The sequence below is a fragment of the Pleurodeles waltl genome, chromosome 2_2 (assembly GCF_031143425.1).
Source record: "Pleurodeles waltl isolate 20211129_DDA chromosome 2_2, aPleWal1.hap1.20221129, whole genome shotgun sequence".
In the NCBI taxonomy this organism is placed as follows: domain Eukaryota; kingdom Metazoa; phylum Chordata; class Amphibia; order Caudata; family Salamandridae; genus Pleurodeles; species Pleurodeles waltl.
The window spans coordinates 894,846,557-894,873,864 of record NC_090439.1 but is presented as its reverse complement, the minus strand read 5'-3'; the positions used below and the strand labels follow the sequence as shown (position 1 = coordinate 894,873,864).

The following is a 27,308-nucleotide window of genomic DNA, read 5'->3' as shown; positions in this document are numbered from 1 at the left end:
ATGTGCTGGCTGCACAGAGTTCAATGTATCATGCAGGACACAGGAGTGAAATCTTTGCATGGCAGATGAGGACTTTTATCCTTGCATGGTCGCTAAGCAAGAGCAACTGAGTAGGCTTCAAATAAACCTATTCATCTTAGATGTACACTATATAAATCCATATGAATATATATATATATATAAATAAATAATTGTTTTCACTGAAAAAAACAAAGGTTACAGGGACATTATAGTTGGGTTCTGAATTTACTTGCACTCACAATTTACTCGCACAAAACCAGAGAAATTCATCAGTTATAGTTAGCTCAAATAACTATAACTTGTACCCTAAGGTAACTATAACTTGTGCACGCGCCATGCCATGCGCAGTTTTTTCATCTATAATTTTATTGCAAATGTTGCAGTAATGACATCAATGATGCCATAGAAGGTGCATCAATGATGTAATATGTTCTCAGAATCCGCGGATCCACCCCTAGATCCAAGCATCCTTGGCTCGGATGAAAAAAACATAATTTGGCAATTTTTTGCCCAAGAGTTGTCCCTAAGGGACCCTTCTATGTGTCCTATGGAGTGAGGACACCTGTATGCTGACCCTTTATGTGTTTTTTCACTGATTTTGTTTCCCACCCCCCCCCCCCCCCAAGCAGATGAAACAAAAGAAAATGGCGGTCGCAGGTAGCCAATCAGGGACTTGCTTTTGCTCCGGATCCAGGGGTCCAGATCTGCAGAGGATCTGCATCCCTCTATATCTATATTTTATAACCTCTAATATCTCAGAAACTACTGAATAGATTTACACCAAATAACAAGAAAAGCACAACCTGCGTACTAAGATCTAGCTTTCTGCCAAATTTGGTAAAATTCAGTTCATCAGTTCGGGCTGTAGGCATGTTCAACAATTTGAAAAATCGCGTTGACTTAAAATGGGGAAAAGGTGTTTTGGGACACCCCCCTTTTTTCAGCCTCTGCTTGACAGATCACCCCAAAACTTTCAAGACAGCAACTGAACTGACCAAAGTATACATTTTAACAATTTTTTGAAGCTTCGTCAAGTGGTGCCAAAGTTATTGGCAAAACAAAAAACGCTCCATCTATGGTAAAAAAAAAAAAAATCCTACCTATAACTACCTACTGGCGACTGCCACACTACCTAGTGGTGTCACCAGTAAGTAGTTATAGTTAGGATGTAGTTTCTATAAAAAAATAATAATAATAATGTTTTGGTAACAAATTTGGTGCCGTATGATGAATCTTCACAAAATTTTCCAAGAACATACAACACTCACTTCAGCTTTTGTCTATAAAATTTCGGGATCTGTCAAGTGGGGGCTGAGAAAAAGAGGGGGTCCCAAAATGCTTTTTTCCCCATTCATTTTTCCATAGGGATTTTGAACTGCGATAGCGCCCGAACCATTGGATGGATTTACACCAAATTCGGCAGAAAGGTCCAGAAAGTACCCTTTTTGTTATTTGGTGTAAATCTATTCAGTAGTTTTTGAGAAATTAAAAAGCATCCAAATTTGCATATATATATGTATGGATGCTAAGGCTCCGCAAATTTTCCCGATCTCGTGCTGAGATCTGATTGACTGCCAACACTTTAACAAGGAAGTGTTGGCAGCCATCTTGGGACTTGGCTTCAGCTGAGTCCCAGAAAAAAAGATGTTAAAAAACAAAAGGAGACAAGATAGAGATACCCTGACCACTTAGCTCTGGGACTCCTCCAGAGCTAAGAGCATTTTTTTTTTTTTTAAATGTTCGCAGCGAGTCGCAGTAGAGTTGCAGATCTGACAAAAAATCTTTTTAAAAAGCTTGGGCTCCTGCACTTGTTAATTCTGAAGCCCCCGGATGGGCCAAGTCCCAGGCGCATTGCCATTTTTATGCTGGGGGCCGTTCGCCCCCCCTGCTGCCCTGGGGTCTACCACCACCCCGAGGCTAATATTTAATGGAATGCAGGGGGTCGTCTGCCCCCCACCCCTGCAGCCCCAGGTACCGCCACCTTCCCGGGGCAAATATACAGTGGAATTTGAGGGGGGTCACCCAGCCCCCCCGCAGCCCCAGGGACCACCACCTCCTCTGGTTTAAAAAGGTTATGCAAGCAGGGGCCACCTGCCCCCTCTCCAAAGCCCCGGTGACCACCACCTCCCTGGGGCAGAATTTGTAAATCAAAGCAGGGGAACTTTCTGCAAACCCAGGGACCACCTCCCTGGGGTTTTGAACAATTGTAATGGGGGGCCACCTGGCCCCTCCTACAGCCCTGGGGACTGCCACCTCGCCGGGGCTAAAATCCGATGGAGTGCAGGGGGGACACATGGTCCCCGCAGCCCTAGGGACCGCCACCTCCCAGGGGCTTTAAACAATTGTAATGGGGTCACCCGGCGCCTCCTACAGCCCCAGGGACCACCACCTCCATAGGGCTTCAATCAAACAGAGTGCAGGGGGGGCCCCCAGCCCCGGCCGCAGCAGCGGGACCACTACTTCCCAAGGGTGACAAAGTAAATGTGGGGAGGGCTGCCTGATGCCCCCGCAACCCCAGGGACCCCCACCACCCTGGAGCTTTAAACAATTGTAATGGGGGTCACCCGGCCCCTCCTACAGCCCCAGGGACCACCACCTCCCCAGGGCTCTAATCAAACGGAGTGCAGGGGGGCCACCTGCGCCCACCACAGCAGCGGGGACCACTACTTCCCAGGGTCTAATGACAAAATAAAGGGACTGCCTGACCCCCTCGCCCCGCAGCCCCCAGGACCACCACCTCCCTAGGGCAATACTCTTTGGGGTGGCCATGTGGCCCCCTTCAAGGTGCCACTGATGGCTCTTCGGACCACCACTCCCCCAACTATGGGCTCCTGCTATGTCCCGGGGTGCCCACCCTTGGGACATAGCTGTTTGCTCTGACTTAGCGGCAGCTTTGACCTGCTGCCGCCAAGTTCAGAGAAAACATTGCTCTCACAGAGAGGGAGCTGTTAAAGCTGTGAGCAAGGCCAGCTCCCACAGGAGGTGGAGAGCCGGCTGGGACTGCGGCGGCCTTCAGGCTCCCCCCTGCAGTCCCCAACATTGTCACTGGGTGCCCTGGGGGGCACCTAGGTCACATGGCCGGGTTCAAGGGCATGGGGTCCCCAGGGCCGTGATGCGCCTGGGGAGGTGGGCCATGCTGCCCCCTCTCCAAAATAAACTTCAATGTTTAGGCTGGGCCCTGGGGGATGAGGGATGGGGTCCCCGGGACAGAGACTGGCCTGTGGAGTGGGGGGCTGCAGCCAGACCTTGCGGTCAAGACCTTGAGGCCGTGAACAGCACAGGGTTGGGTGGTTATAGGGGTTGACTGCAGGCTCTGCGGCCTACCACAGCCGCCACGCACAGCCAAAGGCCGTGCACGGTGGTGATTGGATTAACGTATAGTAATGAAAATTACTTTACATTTTTTTTAAACGTAGAAATTCACTGAAAATAAACAAAGGTTACAGGGACATTATTGTTAGGAAATAGAATTTAAAAAAGCATAGAAATTCACTTAACAACAAAGATTACAGGAACGTTATAGTTAGGCTCACATTTTAAATGTACCAATTCATAGAAATTCACCAGTTATAGTTAGAGTTATTTCAAGTAACTATAACTCATCCCCTGAGGTAACAATAACTTGTGCCCTCGCCATGCATTGCTAATTACTCCATACATTACAGCACTCATGACATCTTTGATAACATCATTGATAATGTCACTGTAACATCTGCAGTAAGGTTATGATCAGATAACTGTGCATGGTGGGGGATCGAGTTATAGTTACCTTAGGGAGGTTTGGTACTTTTTTTGAAGTGAATATATATATATATATATATATATATATAGTCAAATAATAGCTGCCTATGCATTATTTGATAGTTTTGTAAATGTAGGGAATGCTCTGCTTGCAGGGGAATGGTTCTTTAACAAATAGCCCTTGGACAATGTATTTTAGTCATGTTGCACAACAGTGTGCCTGCTGTGTAGGATGGCTAAAAGCTATACAAAAAACACTGATGCATGAAGCTAAAAAGGCACTATGACTCAGCCAGCACTGACTCCCATCATAGCACTTTTTTTCTTATGGCGGATGAGGTGGAAGTAACACATACAACAGGAATGTAGGGGTGGGAGGGAAGAGGCAACATAGACAATGGGAGGGTGAAGGTGGACGGGAAGAAGAAACACTGACAATGGGGTAGCGGGAATGGGGTTGGGAGGGAAGAAGCAACAAGGATAGCAGGGGAAAAAGAAAGATAAATAGTACCTCAATGACATTGCTGGCGGTGGAAGCACCCTAATCAAGATAAAGCAATCAGTACTTGGTCCATGCTGCAGGCCAAAAAAGGAAGTAAAGCCAGAACGTGTTGCATAATTAGGAGGCAGCAAATGAGTGAAAATGAAGCCCACGGCCGGTAAACAACGGGCGGGCTCCAAACTCTCTCTAGTAAACAACATCTGCAGCAAGTGCAAGAAAATGCGCTCACAGGCAAAACCTAAAAATAACCTGAGGGAGGGCAACTTTATACTCAGTAAGGTTGGGGATGACATACGACATGGCCAGGAGCAACAAAAAAAAAAACATCTCAAAGCAGACAGAGCATCTGCAGCCCTAGCCTTGATAAAGGCCTTCAAAATGGACAATGTGATGGCTAGAAAGTTAAGCCAACAACCTGCAGGAATGGGTTACTGTAAGAAACTGGACTCTTTGTAGATGCCCCTTCAACTTTTTTCCCCACTTAGACTGTTGATGCTGTTGTTTTTGACCTGTAAGGGTACTGGGGCCTGCTAACCTCTTTCCCTTAAATGTATGTTGAATTGTATAGGTCAATTGTCAAGGACTTTAGCCCCTTGTAAGTCCCTAATAGTTGGTATTAGTGGTGCCCACGGCAAGGGTGGTAAAGGGGTCACCAGGGGTATAGTACTGATTTTTCCACCCTGGGTGACTCAAGTAAAAGTGAGACTGCAGAGCTGTCATGTCAGCCTGTCCGAGCAGCCTGCTGCTCGAGTGCGACTCTGCCCACACCAGGTGCAAGCAGAGTGCCTTTACTGCCCATAGTGCAAGTCATTCACCCCTAAATCAGGCTTCCTACAGCCCAGGAGTAAGAGTGCACTGTAGAATGGGTGTGGACATATATGCATGAGCATATATGACCTCATGATAGCATTTAAAACGTAATGCTACCACGAGTAACTGGCGATTAATAGGATAACTTGGACTGGCATCTGGGTAGTTCCCAGGTGTCCAGCTCCATGATGGCCCGGCCGATTAGCCCCATGACTGGTATCAAACACCTTGTTTTTTAACCCTGAGAAAAATGCCCATGCTCAGGATTAACTAGCATGTGCCCTGGTGGCACCCTTAGAGGATGTCCACCAAATTATCAAGCTCTCTGCTGTTTTGGCGAGCTCTCTTGAGCCTCTTCCACCACAGACAAGAGCCTGCCCTCCTGCTGGTTGTGATAGCACTTCCACAGGATGGAGACAAAGGGTTGGGCAGGCAGGAGGTCACACCTCCTCTCTCCCAGGCTAGCTAGTGTGAAGGGTAATCATGGGGGTGAGCCTCAAAGGCTTCACCCACCTTTTAAATGTAATTACTTGTGCCCCACTCGAGGACAAAGCCCTTCCTGCCCTGTCCAGCTACGCAGAAGTCATACATCTCCAAAATGCTAGCCACACCTTTAGGGTGGACTAGGAGGTATGTACAACAAAGAGAGGGTTGTGTCATCTTGGGAATCCTTAGGTTTAGTGGATTCTAGGTAAGAAAGTGACCCACTCCTACAGGAAGTGATCACTGCAAGGGTGGACTAGCCGTGGGGACCAGCAGCCCATTGGCCACTGTCCCCCTCACTCTTAACACCCCCAACCTGGATCTAAGGAGCTCCCCTAGCACCAAACCCTTAGTTCTTAGTTCCAAAGAAGAAGAGGCACCAAGAAGACGTTGTCACTGACAACAGGACCTAGACTCAAGCCGCAGCGTGAAGAGAGGACACAGAAATGACCATCACTGAAACTGAGTGACCAATGTGTGCCCGAGGTGAAAGCTCGTTGGTACCAGCATGAGGGACCCAGTGGACACTGTAAAGCCAAAAACTGCAGAAGTAAAGGCCATGCTGAAGTCAAAGAACTGAGACCCGACAGGCTCATGAATGAGCCTCAAGAAACTCAGTGCCCAGCATGCAAAGAGTGGGAGTGAGGTATCTGCCGAGTTTCAAGCCTCTACTCCCTGCTGGACGATTGCCAGGCATCAAAGTACCACCAGACCACCTTTGCAGCTATCAAGGCTTGTTTGTGGCCAATCCGGAAACCGATGGCCATTCAGACATCACTGACTGCAGAGCAGACCCCCAGCATAGAGACTGTCAGCAATGACCCCTGTCCTGTGGTTCTGCATCCTGAAGAGAGTGACCTCGAGTAGAGCAGCAAAGCAGCTTTGGCGTAACCAGCACCTGTGATTGACAGCTAGAAGCCACCTCTGCACCTGTAGCTACTGAACGTGGTGGCAAAGCTCCAACTGTTGATTGCTGGTCCTGGACGCCCAAAGACTCTATATCCAAACCGTAGAGCGTGTGCCTACCCCCAAGTACCCGTTTGCCAAGTGGTGCAACAAACGCTTTAGCAGTCGCGGACCCATCAGCACGAAGGACAGCCAAAGCACCTCTGCACCCAGAATCCCTGGGCAAGGTAATAAGAAACTGATTGTTGACTCTTGGTATAGGGCCCGCGGAACCTTAAGTCCAGGTGGGTTTCCTGGAACTCACCCTGCAAGTGCCTGAATGCACACTTTGATTTTCTCCATTGACTTCAATGGGAGCCATTTAAACAGAGAAAATACTTTATTTTCCAAAGCTTCTAAAATTCATAACTCCAGTTGTGTGTAACTTAAAAAGTTTGTTTTGGTGTCCAAGTTTATATACAAACCTACTTTATTTTTCTAAATTGGTGTTGGATTTCGAGTTGTGTCATTTACGTGTCGTCCATGTTGGTAATGTGAAATGCTTTGCACATGTTCCTCTAAGTAGCTTGAATTCTCTTTGCCACACTACCAGGACTGAGGTAAGGTTTACTAGTGTGAACCCGAGGTCCACTACTGGGTAATGTGCTAGTATTACATAGTAAATCTCCCCAGTCATACCACATATTAGTTCCACCCTGCTACAGTTACTTAACAAAAAGGCCTCAAATACTACTGAAATGCTAAAGAAAACAGAGAAAAAATAGTTTGTTTTGTATCTTGAGAATTCTCAAATATTTAAACTATTCATAATGTATTAATGGCCTGTGAGAGGCATTTGTGAAATGTTTGTATTGATTAAGCTATGTTACTCCGCAAGGTGTCTCAATAAACCTTTTGACATAAAAAGGTGTTCATGGCTGAGCGGCTTGACTGCATGGCTTAGCACCTGCCCTACCCCTTCCCACATGCATCCCTGTCCCAGCTACAGCAGACACAACACTTTCCCAAGTAACATCATAGGGAAAGACTGGGACCCAAAATCAGCCCTAGCAAAAATGTGCAAACCATTCCCAGATTGCTATGTCCAGATGAGTTTTTCTCTGTCAGTTGTGTAGTCTCTCCCAATAAGTAGTTGCAGCAGTGCCTTAGGCCATATGTCAAATACAGTGGTTTGGTAGTAAAAACAAAAACAGCAAGTTTGCATTAGCAATCAAATAAAATGAAAAGTCATATGTAAATGGGCATCAGATCACACATAGTGTTATGCCGCAGGAAATGCAGTAATCCTTTTCACAGCCATCAGCTATGCACTTTCTGCGGGATGATGGCAGCCCGTTAAGCCCTGAAAGAAGTCCCTTACCTTGCGGACCATTGTGAAAAAGCCTGCCAGTACTTATGCATACACGTCAATTTCAAGGCATTTCACTCGGCTGACTGCTACTCCAAAGCTTATTCTGGCCTTTCAGCTCATCTTATCCCGCCTGCACCTGGCCGAGGGGGGCTCTCCCACTTCTCCTCTCCTCGCCTCTTCTGCTTACCCTACCCTAGACACATGTAACACTTTCACCGCACATAAAACTCCTGTCACATGCTTTTACTGTAGCCACAACTAATCTTGTTCCACCTTTAACCACTCTTAAAACATGCCATACACTTTCAACATTGAAGGCACAAGTTACACCACACTGTGCCGTGCAATCAGGGTATACAGGAAGGGCTGGTCTGACAAGTCAATGTACGGGCTGTTTTTAGGGTCGAGCCTGTGTCGCATGTGCATCGCTTGCGAGACGCTTTAGTAGTTAGAAAAGGGCTTGTAGCCCCGTCCATGTCACGTCAGTGTCTTTCATTGGTTCGTGGGCTTGCCTTTTAAAATCGGCTTGCTTTCATTAGGGGAAGGCCTGCATACATCATGGCTTTTCCGGTGGTTAGTCCTCCTCGAGCGCAGCGACCAAGAACTGAAAACATGTGAGGCTCGCTGTTTTCCATACGGTTTGTGGACTACTTTTTATTTTTTTCGCAGCGCGATCTCGCTTGGCAGAAGTCGAGCGCTTTGCATGACATCGACCCTGTTACATAGTTAATTGCACTTTTGCTGATAGGTTTCACTAGGAGTGAACTGTAGCAGGACAATTCCGGTTGGGAGTTTACAACTGCTAGTAGCTCTAACTTGGAGAAATGCGAGACCCGTTGCATATGCTTGTTTCTTGCTGTTTGCGGGCCTGTTTTATGGTCTTGTAGCTGGATTTTAGGTCTGGCGTTAGCCAAGACCTTTCGATGGTACTAAAATTATATGTATAATACACTTAACTATGTTTTCAGCCACTATCTTGATCCACGGGTCTGTTTGTGTGTCATTCACATTTGTTTTCCACCCACTATAGCCTACAGCATGGGGCAGTGAGTCAGCCTACTTAAGCCAGAGGGCAACACTTTGAGTAACTGCATTTTGCTCTCTGACAATGAGCACATCTGCAGACAAGGTAGTTCCATTCCGGGCCAGTGTTTTTGTTTTTACTTTATAATTACTTTAGTGCTGCCTTTGTGTTTAGAACCTGGAGTGATAGCAGTGTGTTTTCTACCCGATGTGAGCACAGGGCACATTCCAGCTTAATTAGTCCCAGTCTTGTGGCAAAGTTGTTGTAGGTGCCTTTTAGAGTGGCCTTTGTTTATCTGACTACTGGCATTTCACAGAGTAACAGAGTCTCTCAATTTAAAACTGTTCAGTTTTAAGTTATCCTCTATTTACTATGCATGCGGAACACAAACCGAAATCTTCAATATTATGTGGTGTGAATTAATAAGTAGACAAGTCTTCAACACGTTTATTCAGGACTCAGTTTCACCAATTGTTCTTTAATAATCTTTGTCCAGGGATAAAACTGGCCTTTATTGTATTTAATCTGGAGCACTTGTAATACTGTTTCTTTCTTTCCTTTGTTCTTTGTGTCTTTCCCTCTTTGTTTCTTTCCTTCTTTTTTGCATTCTCTCGTCTTCTTTCTTTTCTTCCTTTTGATTGTCCTTTCATTCTTTCTTACTTCCCTTTTCTTTTTCATTTTCTTTCTTTCCTTTGTTCTTTTTTCCTTCCCTGTCGTTTGTCTTTTTTCTTGCACCAATTCCTGCCTTCTTTACTTGCCTCCTTCTTACATTCTTTCTTTGCTTCTTTGTTGACCTTTTTTCCTTCCTTCCTTCTGCTTATTTGCTTCTTTCTTTATTGTTTTCTTTCCTTCTAAGAATGATTGGTTTCTTAGGTATGTGTTAGCCAAGAACTTTTGATTTTACTAAAATATATGTTTAGTATAGTTACTTATAGGGTTTTCAGTCACATGCCGTCCTTTTGTCTGTGGCTGTATCCACCCACTTGAGCATGCATCAAGGGACCGCCCATCAGCTCACTTTAGCTATTGGCTGACTTCACTATGAATTATAGCAAGCCACCCACTCACAGGAAGCACATCCCCACACAAAGTAGTTCTTTTTAGTGCCAGGAAGTGCTATATTAATGTGTGTTTTTTTTAAACTAAAAAATATTTTTGCCTTTAGTCATTTTTTTGTTTTAGACTGATGAAAGCCCGACAGCTTCCCCAACAATAAGCTTTTGCAAAAACCATGAGAAAGCAAAAAAAGAAATGCCCAACGGCTGGCAGTCAGACCAATTGGATTTGCCAATGCGTGCTACTGTTAATTTCCCAAATATTACCGCAAACATTGTCTGCAGCAAGCACGAATGCATGCAGTCTCCCAACCCTAGCAAAATACCTGCACAGCTTGTCTTTACAAGTTCAAAACTGCCAGATCTGCAAGTATGGGCCACTTTTTTAGCTATTAGATTCACTAATGGGGTGCCCGGCCCTATTTTCTGTATGCACACTAATTCTCCACACACGGTCATATCATACACAACCTCTGTCCTATCCTACATACACTTTCTCAAATCTCCCAGCCTCTTGCAGCTCTCCGCCCAGTCAGAATTCATTCAACCTCCCCCCTCCTAGCCCTAATGGGAACCAGATCCCTTTTCCATGCAAACCTTTCCCGCCCCTCACTGTCCAGGTTTGCAGCCACGCGGGCCGCTCACGCCACTGCCCCAGACCTGTATCTAGCGGCACAAACCTCCCCGTCAGCCCCTGGGCTACTGCTTCTGGCTCCCGACATAAGTTTCAAGAGCTGGGTATTTTACTCTCGACTTCTAGAAGACGAGCGGAAATAAATCTAAAACGACAGCTATATATTTCAACTGTGCAACTATGGCAGGGCTATTTATCTTCACTCAGTTGCAGGTAAATACCAACGAATGCTGCTGCCTGCGGCTCTTGCTGCGGCGTGGTGTGCTTTAGCCGCTGCAACAGCTGAGTGAGAGTCTGCTTCCATCACTTACAAGTTTCACATTTGGGAGTTCACTAAAGTTTTATTCTAAGTCTACGGTGAGCGCGTGAAGAGTTGGAGTCCCCGATATTATGAGGGACAGAGAGAGGGAGGGAGGGCTCGGGCGTAAGCTCCCCAGTGATGACGCAGAAATGAAGGTTTTACATTTATTAGCGCTTAAACGTAGTATTGCAATAATCAAGTGTGACTTTAACCGAACTAATAAAGATTGTACGGGGACAAATGTGCCCTTAGAGTAGTTTGCCAACATTTATAAGCGTGCTTTGTATAACGTGATGTATTAGAATTGCACGAATCTGACATAATCGTAAACGTGTGCTAGGATTTGCTTGTCTGAAATGCTTTAGCTTAGCATTACTTTAGTGGAGGCTTTGGCCTAGTTGCCTGGTCTCACGGTTTAGATGCTCGTGTTTTTCCAATGTGCTAATAAACGTGTATTTTTGCTTAAAGCTGTACTTTTCCACTGAGATCGTTCACATGCTTATCTTAAGGTTTCGTGCCAGCCTGGCATCTTTCTCTTTGCTCCAAGGTCAATCTGCAGGTGCGGACAATGGAAGCTCTGAAAGTGAGTTAATTGGTATAAAATGTTGCAACTTGCGTACCCGTCTTCAAGGATAATGTATGCTTAAGTAAAAGCTTGAGAACTGTTGTTTTTGATTGGACAATTTGAAGCCAACCTATGAACCCTCCAATGGAAGACCCTACTGGATTTGAACTGTTGTCTATTTAAACCAGGTGCACGAGAAGAAAGCAGCCATTACCAGCCCGATACCCGCCATTTTGCAGGACATTGCAGCTATTATGGCCCACCTTGCTGCGACGCCATTTTGAAAGAGACCTTGATGCTTTCTCTAATCGAGAGAAAGAGACTTTAATTGATTCTCGCCTTAGAGACTTTAACTTTGATCCCTTTGCATGAAGTAGTAGTTTTATTTTGCCGCTGAGAGGCAACTGCCCCGTCCACCCCTGCCCCTTTGCCCCGTCCCATGCTGATCGAGAAATGGTACCTGTTGGACGAAGACTTCCTTGAATGCTGATTGTAATTGGTAAATATGAAAGGAAATTGTACAATTGCATTGTGTTTCTTTTAGGTAACCAACTGCTGATTTTTTTATAAGATCCCTAGTTAGGAGTTTTCCAAATTAATGTTGCTAAAATTGTTTTTGCATGGAGTCCCACATGCCGATGCTAATTTGAGGTTAGATGAGGATTCCTTTTGTTACACGATGCAATTTGAGACCTTGCTATGCTGACCAATGTATGCAATTAGTTCATTGCAGATTATAGTTTTAGTGATTTGCATTGCTATTATCGAATGCCTTGTTATTCAATTGCTGCATAGATTGCATCTTTTTCGTCGTTATGGACAGCTATTAATGTTCATTTACGTTTATCATTTGGTGTTGAGACACATCTATATTGTGCTAGCTTTGTTAATATAGGGAAATAAATTCTTTAACTTTGAATAAACTGGTGTGGTTATTCATGACCGAAAGGTCATGGTTCGCCGAAATGTATTCTGGATTAATTGTTAAGTGTTATGTTGATCAGGGTATTGCTTATGTTCGTTATTGATTATCGATTACATTAAATTGACTGATCTCGGGTGAAGATAGTCTCACTTAGTCAAAAGATTCATCGGCCTAAAGAGCGTCCAAAATACAGATAAATTATTAGGGAGGAACGCTCTATCAGTAGATGGTAGCAGAGGACGGTTTAGACTTTTGGGACCCCACTCGAGACATACATGGTGTTGAATCAACGGTTTAGACTTTTGAGACCCCGCTCGAGAGGTATATGGTGTTGAATTAGATTTTTCTTGGGTAAAACAGATTGAGAAAATGATGATGGGCTAGGTCCACAGCGACTTTCCCAGGATCTCGGAGCTTGCGAATGGAGAGAATGGAGGTGTGGAATCAGCGTTGGCGGTACTAGTGATGGTATGAGTGAAGTTAGGGTTTTGCGCTTGCACAGCTTATTGACGCAGATTGTTTGAAAAGATTGCGAGGATTTTAGAGAATAGCGGAGGTGCGACTCCGAGTGTAGGAGTAGGGAAGTCGTCGAACTTCATAGAAATAGCGGAGGTGCGACTCCGAGTGTGAGAGTAGGGAAGTCGTCGAACTTCATGTGCGTGTGGCGCTTCGTGCAGAAAAAGGTCCACGTGGTTGTTGTTGTTGAGACGGGCCCTGCGAGGTCAAGAGACTCCGGAGTATGTTGAAAAGTGTATGAGACACGTGTTTTATGTTGTGGTCTGGTCGGTTTAATAGGTTGACCGGGCGTGGTCAACGAGTTGGTACGTGTGTTAAGGGAGTGAAAGAAAACTTCGACTTCGGGCTTTGACAAAATTCTAAGTGCACTAGAATAGATCACTGACAAGTTGAGAGCAGTCTGCGGGTCAGATTTGCTTGCGAAAGTGGGGACCGAGAAAGATGGAATAACTGCCGAGGCTAGTGAAAAATCCCTAAGGTCCTGAAGCGATTGTGTTACCCTTCCTGTAGTAAACCGACAGATCTGTTTTATTATAATTTTTTTGGTAGCTCGCGATATATGCTAGAAGTTGTTACGAGAGGAGTTGAGTGAAGGAGGATTAGCCGCGAGGCTTTGTCAGCCGCAGTGTGTGTGAGTGTGACGTCACTAGGAGCCGCGCTGGGATAGGTTGGTTGCAGAGGAGGGTCGCGCACGGATTGGACGCAGTCCGTGGGGCTCGATTGGAAGGGGAAAGGCAAGCGAAGAGTATTCCGGGAATTAAAGTCACCTATTGATTACAAACTTTGTGAAATAAAAGACGAGAAAATGAAATTTTTTAAAGCATTAAAGAGTGCGATGAAGGGGGAGTCTTACATTAAAGCGAGCGTAGGAGAGGAGACGCCACCCGAAGGTACACCAGCTTACATTGTAATGGAGGAAAAAGGGGTAGCTCCGTGCCTTTGGCTAAAGCAATGGCACAAGCTGACAGAGAAACATGGGAGCGTAGCGTTCCCGATCCATGGGACATTCAATATAAGGATCCTAGAGAATTTGAGATTCGCGATGTACGACATGAAGGTACCCCCAAGGCCAGCACAGTTTGAGGCTCTAGCGATTTGGGAACTAATGGCTAGACAGCAACAGCAAAATAAGTTCGAGACCAGGATAAGGAAGGTAGAAAAGACACTAGCGGACGCTAGGTGGGATAATGCACAGAAGGTGTGGAGGTCAGATGTATTGCAGGGGATAAAATTGTTTCCCGCAATTGCTAAGGAAGAAGAGACGACAGGCAAGAAAGTTACCTGTAAGACAAACGGGAGGTGTTCCAAAGATAGAGAGGACGAGGAAAAGTTGAGAAGAGAAGAGGAGCTAGAGGATGAGGAGTTAATCATGCAATTGCTGAACGACCGTCCACCACCTTATGCAGAGAATGGACAAGGTCCAAGTACCAGTTCTGCCCCTCCGGCACCGGTACAGAATAATGAAACTCCGAATTCAGAAGCGTCATCGGGATCTAAGGACCCGAGTTTACTGTTCACCCCGCAGATACCGCAGGTTAGGAGAATATATCCAGATGTGCCCATGTTGAAACCAGCAGAAAATTATCAGCCGCAGGTCCCAAGGTACTACAGCAGTGACAACAGTACGGGAATGATTCTAGATCCAACCGTAATGGGAGGACAGAATGGTCACAACCCAACATTGGCACAAGCTGAATCAACCCAGTTTTTGATGCCTCAAAAGCAGATGCATGGGGGAAACGCACATGCTCAGATGACGGGGAGTCAGATGGGCATGCCGGCAATGATGACCCATAGTGTGGGAATGAACATGTCTCAGAACATGGGGAATGGACAGAACGCAGATGCGATATCCCTACCCATTACTGTAGGTCCACCGGTACCTTTGTACATTCAGCCTAACTCAGGTATGAGCGGTCAAGGATCAATGGTGCAGAGTGGGACGGAAAGGAGGTGCATACAAAACACTCCAGAGACAACTCCGATAGCGGCTCTGCCAACTGGATCTGGGTCCTTGATGGAGTTTAGTCCCATATGTGCTCAGTCAACAATGGTGAGGTCGAGTCCCCCACTGATGATACCGCTATCATCGAGCACTGAAAAGCTGCCGCAACCATCAATGGCAGTCGATGTGAATGCTACACTGATGGGGTTGAACGCGCAACAGCTGACACAGTGGTTCAACAGTCTGAATTCCACACAAAGCTCAGGCAGTGGGAAGGGAGAAGACTATCTGAATAGGGTCAGGTTGAACATGGAAGCACAAGAATTGGTGGAAGGGACTATGGGTGTGAATAGGTTAGAGTCCTACTCGGAAGAAGAGCTGAGGTATCTATGTCCCAGGATTACGAGAGAAGTGAACAAGGTACATAGAAGGTTGCAAGAAATAGCTGACAAAAACGGGGTGGAGATAGACAAGACAAAACACTTGAGCAGGAGCTATAGATTGGATTTTGGGACCACAGACTTTGAACACATGAGGTCAGCAGGCATGAAGGCACACCTTAGAGAATTGCTGCAGAGTGCGCAAGTGTGGAGGTGCTTAGACAAATGGGAAAGCAGATGGGTAAAGAGAAAAGAAAAGAGGAAAGACAGTGTCCCAGAGCTCAACGAGAAAAGACCACAGAGCAGTGATACAGTAACCATGTTACCAATGAGGGAGACAGCAGGGGGAAAATTAATACATGTACCATGGCACAGAAGCGACATTCAGTCTTTTACGGATGATTTTCCCAAACTGAGAGAGAAACCGATTGAATGGTATCAACAGACTGATAGGTTTGTGAAGCTTGCAAAATGTCTTTGGGAAGATCTGAACACCCTCTTTGAGATTGTGGTTCCGGCAGATTTGTGGGAGGATTGCAAAAGAGCTGTAGGTTGGCTGACAAGTGAACCAGAGAGAGACAGGGATACGGGTGCACCATCACCTATGGTGATGAGCTTGTACTATAAGGTGATTGAGCATTTGAAGACGAAAGTTGCCGCGAAAAATGTGGATTGGCAGAAGATTGATCGAACTGCCCAAGAGGCTAAAGAGTCGATTCATAGTTACTATGAGAGGTTGTTGAAGGCGTTCAAGAACTACAGTGGCACGGAAACAATAGAGGCGAAGGACATGCTTCATTTTGTGTTTAGATTTGTGGAAGGTCTGAGACCAGAGATAAGTCAGATGATAAAGTTGCATTTGATTTGTTGGCAGTCGAAACCGATTGATGAGGTGTTGAATTATGTGAAATACTGTAGCGACGAAATTGAAGTGAAACAGAAAAAGTTGAAAGAGAAAGTGATGATGATGCAACTTAAAGCAGCTCAGACAGGTCTGCAAGGTTTGCAAGGGTTGCAAGGGTTCCAACAGCAGGTACCGCAACCGCAGCCGCAGTTGCAAGGAAATATGATGTTTCAGCCACAGGCGAGAGGCAGAGGAGGTTTTGGGAATAATGGTCCGGATTTGAACACTGTTGTGACTCCGAATGGTGTGCAGGCATTGAAAAAGGTGATGCCGTGTCACGTGTGCGGAATTGTCGGACATTGGAAACGCGAGTGCCTGATGGTGGTGCAGGAAGGTGCAGGTGTTGGTCAGCAAAACAATGATGTCAATGCATTTCAGACAATGAGGGGACCGAAAATGAGAGGTCCAAACCCAAATTTTCAGACCATAAATCAGCTGCAGGGATTACAACCTATGCAGCCGCAGCAGATGCAGATGCCCCGTATGCAGATGACGCAAATGCAGCCAATGCAACAGCAGTTTCCCATGGTACCTAATCAGCAAATGCAAATACCTTTGGCACCAATGAGTCAGCAGCAAGTGATGGTTCCTCCACAGGTCTCGGGTCAGGTACTGAATACAAATGGCACCGTACAACAGTTCCCATTACACAGTGAGGATGGAATAAACAATGTATGGGAAAGTGAAAGTTCAGGAGAGGAGGGAGATTGTGTGCTTGCAGCATCCTTGGAAGTTGATCAAAAGGGTCCGTATGTGGGGGAAGAGTAATGGGTCATTGTGTTTCATTCTTGGTTGACACAGGAGCCACACGTTCAACTGTTAAGAGCATTGAAGTACCGAATTTGCCACTCTCAGGGAGAACAGTTCAAGTGGTGGGAGTAGCAAACAGGCACCTGACGAACCCAATCACAGATCCAGTACCAGTCAGCATTGGTAACTATCAAGGGTTACATAAATTTGTGGTATGTGACTCAAGCCCGATAGCACTGTTAGGGAGAGACCTATTGTGCAAATTGGGATGTTCGATTATGTGTTCGAACGATGGAATTAAAATTCAGACGAGCAGTGATGGGGAAGAAGAGGACAGTGTAGAGGGGGATGAGATGGAAACTGTCGATGAAGAGTATCCTCTGATTTGCCTTTCCCCGATGATAACTGAAGAAGATATTCCAGCTGAATTACGGGAAACAGTTGGAAAGGAAGTGTGGGATATGACAGGAAAGGAGGTGGGATTGATGAAAGGAGTGGAACCAGTGAAAGTGACTGTAAAACCCAATGTAACCTTTCCCCAGACCCCACAATACCACATGGCACAAGACACCCTCATGAAAGTTGCCCAACTCATTGACGAATTTGTAAAGCAGGGAGTACTGAAAGAAGTGTTAAGCAGTCCATGTAATTCACCAATCATGGGACTAATAAAGCCGAGTGGAAAGGTCCGAATAGTGCAGGACTTGAGAAAAATAAATGACATCATAATTAAATGTTGCCCTGTCGTACCGAATCCAGCTGTGATAATGTTTCAAGTCCCTCCCGTGGTTCTCAGTCATCGACTTGTCACAAGCATTCTTCTCGGTGCCTCTTCATGAGGACAGCCAATTTCTCTTTTGTTTCAAATTCTTAGACCGAGTTTACAGTTGGTGTCGAATTCCTCAAGGGTTTTCTGAGTCACCGTCAATTTTCAACCAGATTCTAAAGAAAGACTTGGAAGCGCTAGAATTGCCATTCGAGTCAACTCTAGTACAGTACATTGATGACTTACTGATTGCATCTAAGACAGAAAGTGGCTGCACAGCCGACACCATTGCTCTACTGAACCATTTGGGAAGGAATGGACACAAGGTGTCTCCTTCCAAGTTGCAGTTCTGTCAGAAGAAAGTGAAATACTTGGGTCACCAAATAGAGAAAGGGTCACGGAGAATAATGAAGGAAAGAATAACAAGTGTACTTCAAATGAGTCCACCAAAGACAAGGAGGGAGGTGAGGAAGTTTTTGGGCATGGTGAGCTACTGTCGTCAGTGGATTCCCAACTTCTCAACTCTAGCGAAGCCTCTACTGAAACTGACCCAGAAGGATGCCTTGGATCAAATTGAGCTGAAAGGAGATGAGATGGATGCTTTTATTGAATTGAAAGAATGCATGTGCAGGGCTCCAGCTTTAGGTATGCCTGATTACACAAAGCCTTTCACATTGTTTTGTCATGAACGCGATGCATGTTCTTTGTCTGTCTTGACTCAAGCCCATGGTGGCACAAACAGACCAGTAGCGTATTTTTCAGCTACTTTGGATCCGGTCGCAGCAGCACTTCCAGGGTGTTTGCGCGCCGTAGCAGCAGTTGGTATCAGCCTCACTCAGAGTGAAGGAATAGTGATGGGACACCCAGTAACAGTCATGGTCCCTCACTCAGTTGAGATACTTTTGACCCGCTCCCGAACGCAACACATGACTGGAGCAAGACTCACAAGGTATGAAACGATAATTCTGGGCTCACCGAATGTGCAGCTGAAAAGGTGCACTACGTTGAATCCAGCAACCTTGCTTCCTGGTGAAAATGCTGAAATTGAGAACGCTGAAGACGTCGAGCATGACTGCCTTCAGGTGACTGAATTTTGCACAAAACCTCGACCTGACATTAAGGATACTAAGCTTGATGAAAATGACCAAATTGTTTTTGTTGATGGTTCATGTCTAAGAGATGGGATGGGAATTTTGAAAGCAGGATATGCTGTATGTACTGTAACAGGTGTCTTGGAAGCATCCTGGCTCCAAGGAGTCTATTCTGCACAAGTAGCAGAACTTGTAGCACTTACAAGAGCATGCCAATTGTCTACATTGATGAAAGTCACCATTTACACTGATAGTCAGTACGGGTTTGGAATTGTGCACGACTTTGGCCAACTATGGTCACAGAGAGGTTTCCTGACTTCTTCAGGATCCCCAGTGAAAAACGGGGAGAGAATAAGGGAATTGTTACACGCCATTCAAATGCCAGCCGAAGTTGCAGTGGTAAAGTGTAGTGCTCATACAAAAGGACAGGACTATGTTTCTCTGGGAAATGCATATGCGGATCAAGTCGCAAGATTTTGTGCCTTGAATTGTATATTACTCAGAGATGAATGGAATTCGATAAGTGAACCAGAACTCGAACCAGCTGAAGCATTTGCCTTGAAGGTCGTAGATACAATGGATGAACTAAAAGCATTACAGAATAACGTCAGGGAGGATGAAAGAGATTCCTGGATCAAGTCACAATGTATAAAGAGACCAGATGAGTTATGGGTTTCAAATGAGGGAAAATTTGTTTTGCCAAATGGTCTCTTATCGCAGCTTGCGCGGTTCTATCATGGGCAGGCTCACCTAGGGAGAGATGCCATGATAAGATTGTTCAAAACTGATTGGTTTAACCCCAGATTCCGTCAAGCTGCAGAAGCAGTTTGCCATCGATGTGTCATTTGCCAGCAGATGAACCCAGGGAAGGGAACGGTTGTGAACGCGAGCCACATTGGTAGGGCAAGTGGTCCGTTCAGTAGGATGCAGATGGACTTCATTGAGATGCCTGTGCATGGAGGTCTGAAGTATGTGTTGGTGATTGTGTGCATTTTTAGTCACTGGATTGAAGCATACCCCACACGTAGAAATGACAGCCTTACAGTTGCAAAGCTATTGTTGAGGGAGTTAATACCACGTTTCGGATTCCCGATCTCTTTAGAATCGGATAGAGGAAGTCACTTCAATAACGAGGTGATAAAGTTACTTTGCGAAGCGCTGAACATTGAGCAAAAACTGCATTGTAGCTATCGCTCAGAAGCATCAGGACTGGTGGAGCAGATGAATGGTACACTGAAATCAAGAATGGCGAAAATATGTGCATCGACAAATTTGAAATGGCCTGACGCGTTGCCTTTGGTGTTAATGTCAATGAGAAACACCCCTGACAGAAAGACTGGATTGTCTCCACACGAAATTCTCATGGGCAGGGCTATGAGACTTCCTGCAGTTCCCGCAAACGCGCTTTTGAATATTACAGATGATATGGTGTTAGACTACTGCAAAGGTCTGGCTGACGTGGTTCGCTCTTTCTCTCACCAGGTGGAAGCGACCACCTTGCCACCGATCCAAGGTCCAGGACACACACTGAAAGCAGGTGACTGGGTCGTGGTAAAGAAGCACGTGAGGAAGTCGTGTCTGGAACCCCGTTGGAAAGGCCCTTTCCAAGTGATCCTGACGACAACTACCGCTGTGAAGTGTGCGGGAGTTCCCAACTGGATTCACGCCAGTCACACAAAGAAGGTGTTGTGTCCCACAGATGAGGAAGTTGAAGCGCTGAAACTGCCAGTGCCTGATAAAACAGTGCTGAGCGCGGAGACAGAGCAAAACCGAACTGAAAGCGAACAGGCAGGAACAGAAGAGAGAGAAATATTCTCTGAGGACGAAACGACCGACTCACTTGGGGAAGACCAAGGAGAGACCTCAGACAGCGACGAAGCAGCTGAAGGTGACAAAGAGCCTGAAGCAGCTGAGGGTAGCAAAGAGCCTGAAGCAGCTGGGGGTAGCAAAGAGCCTGAAGCAGCTGAAGGTGACAAAGAGCCTGAAGCAGCTGAAAGTGATAAAGAGCCTAACGAAAGTAACGGTGACGAAGGGCTCGAAAGAGGTGAAAAAGCAGGAGAGCCTGATCAGAGGAGGGATTTCCCAGAAGCAGACGGTACAGAAAAAGAAAAGAAAAACCTGATTGACTCCCCAGAAGGAGGGGACAAGGCAGAACAGAACGAAACTGTTCAAGCTTCCACAGAAAAGGTCGCAGGTCCATCAAGTGGACACGGCGCAAAGAGGAGACTAAGTATATCACCAATAAAACTAAGAACTAAAGAAAATTTGAACGACGGAGAAAGGCCAAAAGTGAAGGAGAAAAGAAAGGAAGTGTCTGTCGTGGTACCAACCTCAAGTGAAGGAAAAGACTTGGCCAAAGAGGAAAGTACCAGTGAGGCAGAATCGAAAAGAGAAGCAAAATTGAAAAGGAAAAGGATACCAAACAGGAGATATTCCGGTCCAGAATGGGCCTATGCAGTCAATGACGATTGGACTGACGAATTTGTATCTCTAAGCCTCGAGAACGAAGAAGAAGAGATACCAATAGAAAAGAAAAGTTTTATGGACACTGTTGATTGAAAGGGTGATAAATGACATTGTTTGCTACAAATCTAACGTAATACAACCAGCTGAGACATTGCTAAACTGGATGAGACACTTGTTGAACTGATAAAGACTGAGTTATTGCTGAATTGAGACAAATGCTGCTAATCGATAAGCTACTGGCCTCTTGAAGAAAATTGTGTGAACATTGCGCTCGTTCAGCTTTGTAACTGAATTGCTAAATAGTTTCTTTATAGGTGCTTCTAGCTCTCTGATTCTATACAGATCATGGCTACACAAAACAGTAGAGTGAAATATTGTAAATATGCGTGTATAGGCTTGATAATTGCATGTGTACTAATAATAGTGGGAATAGTGCTTGCTACACGTGGAAAGGGTGAGAATGAGAGAATTGATGCTTCTACTTTTGCTCCTGTTACTGTCACTGAACTAACTGCATTGAAAAGACTAGAATTAGATGAGAGACACTTGCATGATAAGAAGGAACTTTCGTATAACGTGTTCTATCGCTTGCTAACAGAATATGTTGAGACTATGGATGCGAAAGATTGTTATGTGTGTACACAGATACCGACATCAGTAAAGGAAGGGGTGACTTATCACCACATGCCTCTTACATACGGGATTACATGTAGTATAGTAACTTCTAGATTTTATGGTCAAACTAACATACAGTATTTTTACTCAAATTATGATGTTACCTTTGCATATGTTCCTATAATAGCGCAGCTAGGCCAGATTGCTAAAGATTGGGATGCTAAAATAATGAGGGAATTTTTCGAGCCAATGCAACCTTTTGAAACGGCTCACGCTCATAGGGAAAACCTTACCTGCTCGCTCTCTGCAGTAGAAATAAGCTTTTTAGATCGCACAGATGATAGAAGGGCACAAATGAATGCGAAATTAGAAAAGGAGCTAAGTAAGAGGACTTCAGTAGATCATTATGATTTTGCCGCAATAAAAACACAAGGGAGAATAGCTTTAGATGCTTGGCATGTAGGGAAATTTTGTATATATCGAGGTGAATCTTATTATGATAACATTTTCGTAGGAGCGAGTGAGTGTAAACATACGTTTATCTTTAAGGCCAAATGGACATTCATGATGAACGGACTTGACCCTGTCATACCAGGTGTATATTACATTTGTGGGTATAATGCCTATTATCGTCTTCCGAAAGGATGGTGGGGGAGATGTTATTTGGGTATAGTGTTCCCAAAGGTTTATCAACTGGATGACCTATCGATGATTCCAAAGACATCTGGATCCCATCGTATCCAGAAAAGAGAGACCGCAGCTGCTGTGGTAGGAGATATATTTGGAGCCATGATTCCTTCATTGGGAGTTGTGTTGAATTCCATCAAAATAAGAAAGTTGTCTACTATAGTGGATAACATGTTGACAAAGTTTTCAGGTGCTATAATCCTGATAGATGCTGAACTTGCAGCGGAAAGAGCTATGACTCTTCAAAATAGGCTTGCCTTAGACATTCTTTTAGCAAAGGATGGCGGCGTTTGCAAAATGCTTGGTGCGCGCCACTGTTGCACGTATATTCCAGACAACAGTGTGAAAATTAAAACTATGCTTGCTAATCTAACAAAAGAGAGTGCAGATTTGAAGGAATTGAAAGAACCAGGAGTGTGGGAGAAGGTTGGAAAAGGACTTGCTTCAGTGGGAAATTGGCTTGGTGGCATTTGGAATGGAATATTACTAAAAATAATACAGGGAATATTAATAGTACTGATTTGTATATTTGGAATTTGGGGAATAAAAAGGGGAATAATAATGATTATGGAAAGAATTAAAAGAAGGAAGGAAGAGAAAATGATGAAAAGAATGGCAGAAGAGTACAAAGCAAGAACTAGGGGAACTAAAAGGAAAAGAGAACTGACAGAATTTTAATGGAATAAAATTTGTGGGAATAGTTTTGTGTGATGACAAGTAGTCATCAGAGGAGGGATTGATGACGCAGAAATGAAGGTTTTACATTTATTAGCCCTTAAACGTAGTATTGCAATAATCAAGTGTGACTTTAACCGAACTAATAAAGATTGTACGGGGACAAATGTGCCCTTAGAGTAGTTTGCCAACATTTATAAGCGTGCTTTGTATAACGTGATGTATTAGAATTGCACGAATCTGACATAATCGTAAACGTGTGCTAGGATTTGCTTGTCTGAAATGCTTTAGCTTAGCATTACTTTAGTGGAGGCTTTGGCCTAGTTGCCTGGTCTCACGGTTTAGATGCTCGTGTTTTTCCAATGTGCTAATAAACGTGTATTTTTGCTTAAAGCTGTACTTTTCCACTGAGATCGTTCACATGCTTATCTTAAGGTTTCGTGCCAGCCTGGCATCTTTCTCTTTGCTCCAAGGTCAATCTGCAGGTGCGGACAATGGAAGCTCTGAAAGTGAGTTAATTGGTATAAAATGTTGCAACTTGCGTACCCGTCTCCAAGGATAATGTATGCTTAAGTAAAAGCTTGAGAACTGTTGTTTTTGATTGGACAATTTGAAGCCAACCTATGAACCCTCCAATGGAAGACCCTACTGGATTTGAACTGTTGTCTATTTAAACCAGGTGCACGAGAAGAAAGCAGCCATTACCAGCCCGATACCCGCCATTTTGCAGGACATTGCAGCTATTATGGCCCACCTTGCTGCGACGCCATTTTGAAAGAGACCTTGATGCTTTCTCTAATCGAGAGAAAGAGACTTTAATTGATTCTCGCCTTAGAGACTTTAACTTTGATCCCTTTGCATGAAGTAGAAGTTTTATTTTGCCGCTGAGAGGCAACTGCCCCGTCCACCCCTGCCCCTTTGCCCCGTCCCATGCTGATCGAGAAACGGTACCTGTTGGACGAAGACTTCCTTGAATGCTGATTGTAATTGGTAAATATGAAAGGAAATTGTACAATTGCATTGTGTTTCTTTTAGGTAACCAACTGCTGATTTTTTTATAAGATCCCTAGTTAGGAGTTTTCCAAATTAATGTTGCTAAAATTGTTTTTGCATGGAGTCCCACATGCCGATGCTAATTTGAGGTTAGATGAGGATTCCTTTTGTTACACGATGCAATTTGAGACCTTGCTATGCTGACCAATGTATGCAATTAGTTCATTGCAGATTATAGTTTTAGTGATTTGCATTGCTATTATCGAATGCCTTGTTATTCAATTGCTGCATAGATTGCATCTTTTTCATCGTTATGGACAGCTATTAATGTTCATTTACGTTTATCATTTGGTGTTGAGACACATCTATATTGTGCTAGCTTTGTTAATATAGGGAAATAAATTCTTTAACTTTGAATAAACTGCTGTGGTTATTCATGACCGAAAGGTCATGGTTCGCCGAAATGTATTCTGGATTAATTGTTAAGTGTTATGTTGATCAGGGTATTGCTTATGTTCGTTATTGATTATCGATTACATTAAATTGACTGATCTCGGGTGAAGAAAGTCTCACTTAGTCAAAAGATTCATCGGCCTAAAGAGCGTCCAAAATACAGGTAAATCCTTTTGTCTGTGGCTGTATCCACCCACTTGAGCATGCATCAAGGGACCGCCCATCAGCCCACTTTAGCTATTGGCTGACTTCACTATGAATTATAGCAAGCCACCCACTCACAGGAAGCACATCCCCACACAAAGTAGTTCTTTTTAGTGCCAGGAAGTGCTATATTAATGTGTGTTTTTTTTAAACTAAAAAATATTTTTGCCTTTAGTCATTTTTTTGTTTTAGACTGATGAAAGCCCGACAGCTTCCCCAACAATAAGCTTTTGCAAAAACCATGAGAAAGCAAAAAAAGAAATGCCCAACGGCTGGCAGTCAGACCAATTGGATTTGCCAATGCGTGCTACTGTTAATTTCCCAAATATTACCGCAAACATTGTCTGCAGCAAGCACGAATGCATGCAGTCTCCCAACCCTAGCAAAATACCTGCACAGCTTGTCTTTACAAGTTCAAAACTGCCAGATCTGCAAGTATGGGCCACTTTTTTAGCTATTAGATTCACTAATGGGGTGCCCGGCCCTATTTTCTGTATGCACACTAATTCTCCACACACGGTCATTTCGTACACAACCTCTGTCCTATCCTACATACACTTTCTCAAATCTCCCAGCCTCTTGCAGCTCTCCGCCCAGTCAGAATTCATTCAACCTCCCCCCTCCTAGCCCTAATGGGAACCAGATCCCTTTTCCATGCAAACCTTTCCCGCCCCTCACTGTCCAGGTTTGCAGCCACGCGGGCCGCTCACGCCACTGCCCCAGACCTGTATCTAGCGGCACAAACCTCCCCGTCAGCCCCTGGGCTACTGCTTCTGGCTCCCGACATAAGTTTCATGAGCTGGGTATTTTACTCTCGACTTCTAGAAGACGAGCGGAAATAAATCTAAAACGACAGCTATATATTTCAACTGTGCAACTATGGACGGGCTATTTATCTTCACTCAGTTGCAGGTAAATACCAACGAATGCTGCTGCCTGCGGCTCTTGCTGCGGCGTGGTGTGCTTTAGCCGCTGCAACAGCTGAGTGAGAGTCTGCTTCCATCACTTACAAGTTTCACATTTGGGAGTTCACTAAAGTTTTATTCTAAGTCTACGGTGAGCGCGTGAAGAGTTGGAGTCCCCGATATTATGAGGGACAGAGAGAGGGAGGGAGGGCTCGGGCGTAAGCTCCCCAGCTTGCCCACCTAACTCATGAATGCACTCACCCGGTCGACGGCCTCCGCGTCTCTCTGCCGCAGGGACTTCTTCACCTTCTGGGTGTCCGCCTGGGAGCAGGGAAGCAGCAGACAGGCGAGGAACAGGGCGCCGGCCCGGGGGGAGAGCCGCTGCATCCTGGGGGCGCGGAGAGAGGAGGCGCTTGTTGTGAGGAGGCAGAGAAGTGAGGTGGTGTGGTCCTGCAGAGATGGAGAGGTGCCCTGAGGTGACCCCGCGGGTGGAGGGGTGCTGTGAGGTGACCCTGCGGGTGGAGGGGTGCTGTGAGGTGACCCTGCGGGTGGAGGGGTGCTATGAGGTGACCCTGCGGGTGGCACCAGAGGAGGTGGAGAGGTGCTGTGAGGTGACCCCGCGGGTGGAGAGGCGCTGTGGGGTGACCCTGCAGGCGGCACAGGAGGCGGAGAGCAGAGGCGCAGTGAGGAGGCAGAGAGCTCCCCGAGCGTCCAGGCAGCCCCGGTGTCCGCTGCTGCTGGCGACCAATGACTGAGGGGCGCAGCTTGGCCCAGGGAGGCGAGCTATGTCCAACCCCCGAACATGAGCCGTTCACCGCAGACCCCGCGGGCCGAGCAGAGCGGGAGCCTCGGCCTCGCTGCCCGGACACACAGCCACCGCCAGAGACTGCACCAGGGCACCCAACCAATCTCACAGCAGCCACCCGACAGGCGACAGAGAGATGCTGCTGAGACCCGAGACAGGCCGGACAAGAGACGGCAGCCGCGGCACAAGTTTGTGATGAAATGAAATAAATACATGCATTCTGTTATCGAGTAGGAGAGGTGCATCGGACGCACAACAAATAGGAAAGAAAGAACAACATAAAATTACACCTCTGGAGAAAGGCTGAGAGGAACATACAGTAAATTAACAGCGAATGAGTGCAGGAAAACACGAGAGGGCTGTGTAGAGGCCGGTGATCGCCAAGAGGGGAACAAGAGAAGCATTTTAAAGTAAACTGAAATTCGGTATGCGTGGCATTTATTCAATTCTTCATAAAAAACCGGAACAAACTAAAAGTTGTTGAATAATAATAAACTTTAACATATGTGCTCAGTCGAGTTGGCTGCGGTATGCAGTGAAATAAAAATATAACTACAGCAAGTTCAGCAGTTGTGTAAAACGGTGTCCAACGTAGGTCCAGGACGGTGGAATGCATGCAATATTTGTAGAATATCCACCATGCAAATTATTTGTTTAGATTATTTGTCTGTACATTTATCTTAATTGTACATCAAGAAAATCTGGAATTGATCCTCTGCACACCAGACACTTAAGTTCTGAAGGCCAGACGTCCTAAATAAATTAGCTCAGGCTTGCCACTAGACCCTTGCATGATGAAAGGCAGAACACTCATGGCTAATGGCATTGCATCTCC

General features: G+C 45.4%; 1 protein-coding gene across 1 annotated transcript in view; it reads right to left on the bottom strand.

The window, feature by feature from the left end:
• Positions 1–26,450, bottom strand: part of CTHRC1 (collagen triple helix repeat containing 1) — a 125,431-nt gene extending 98,981 nt beyond the window's left edge. Inside the window, exon 1 of the mRNA XM_069220599.1 lies at positions 25,930–26,450. Within this exon, the coding sequence (XP_069076700.1) occupies positions 25,930–26,055 (126 nt within the window). The 5' untranslated portion in view covers positions 26,056–26,450. The remainder of the gene's footprint in view (positions 1–25,929) is intronic.
• Between the last annotated feature and the right edge of the window lie 858 nt (positions 26,451–27,308).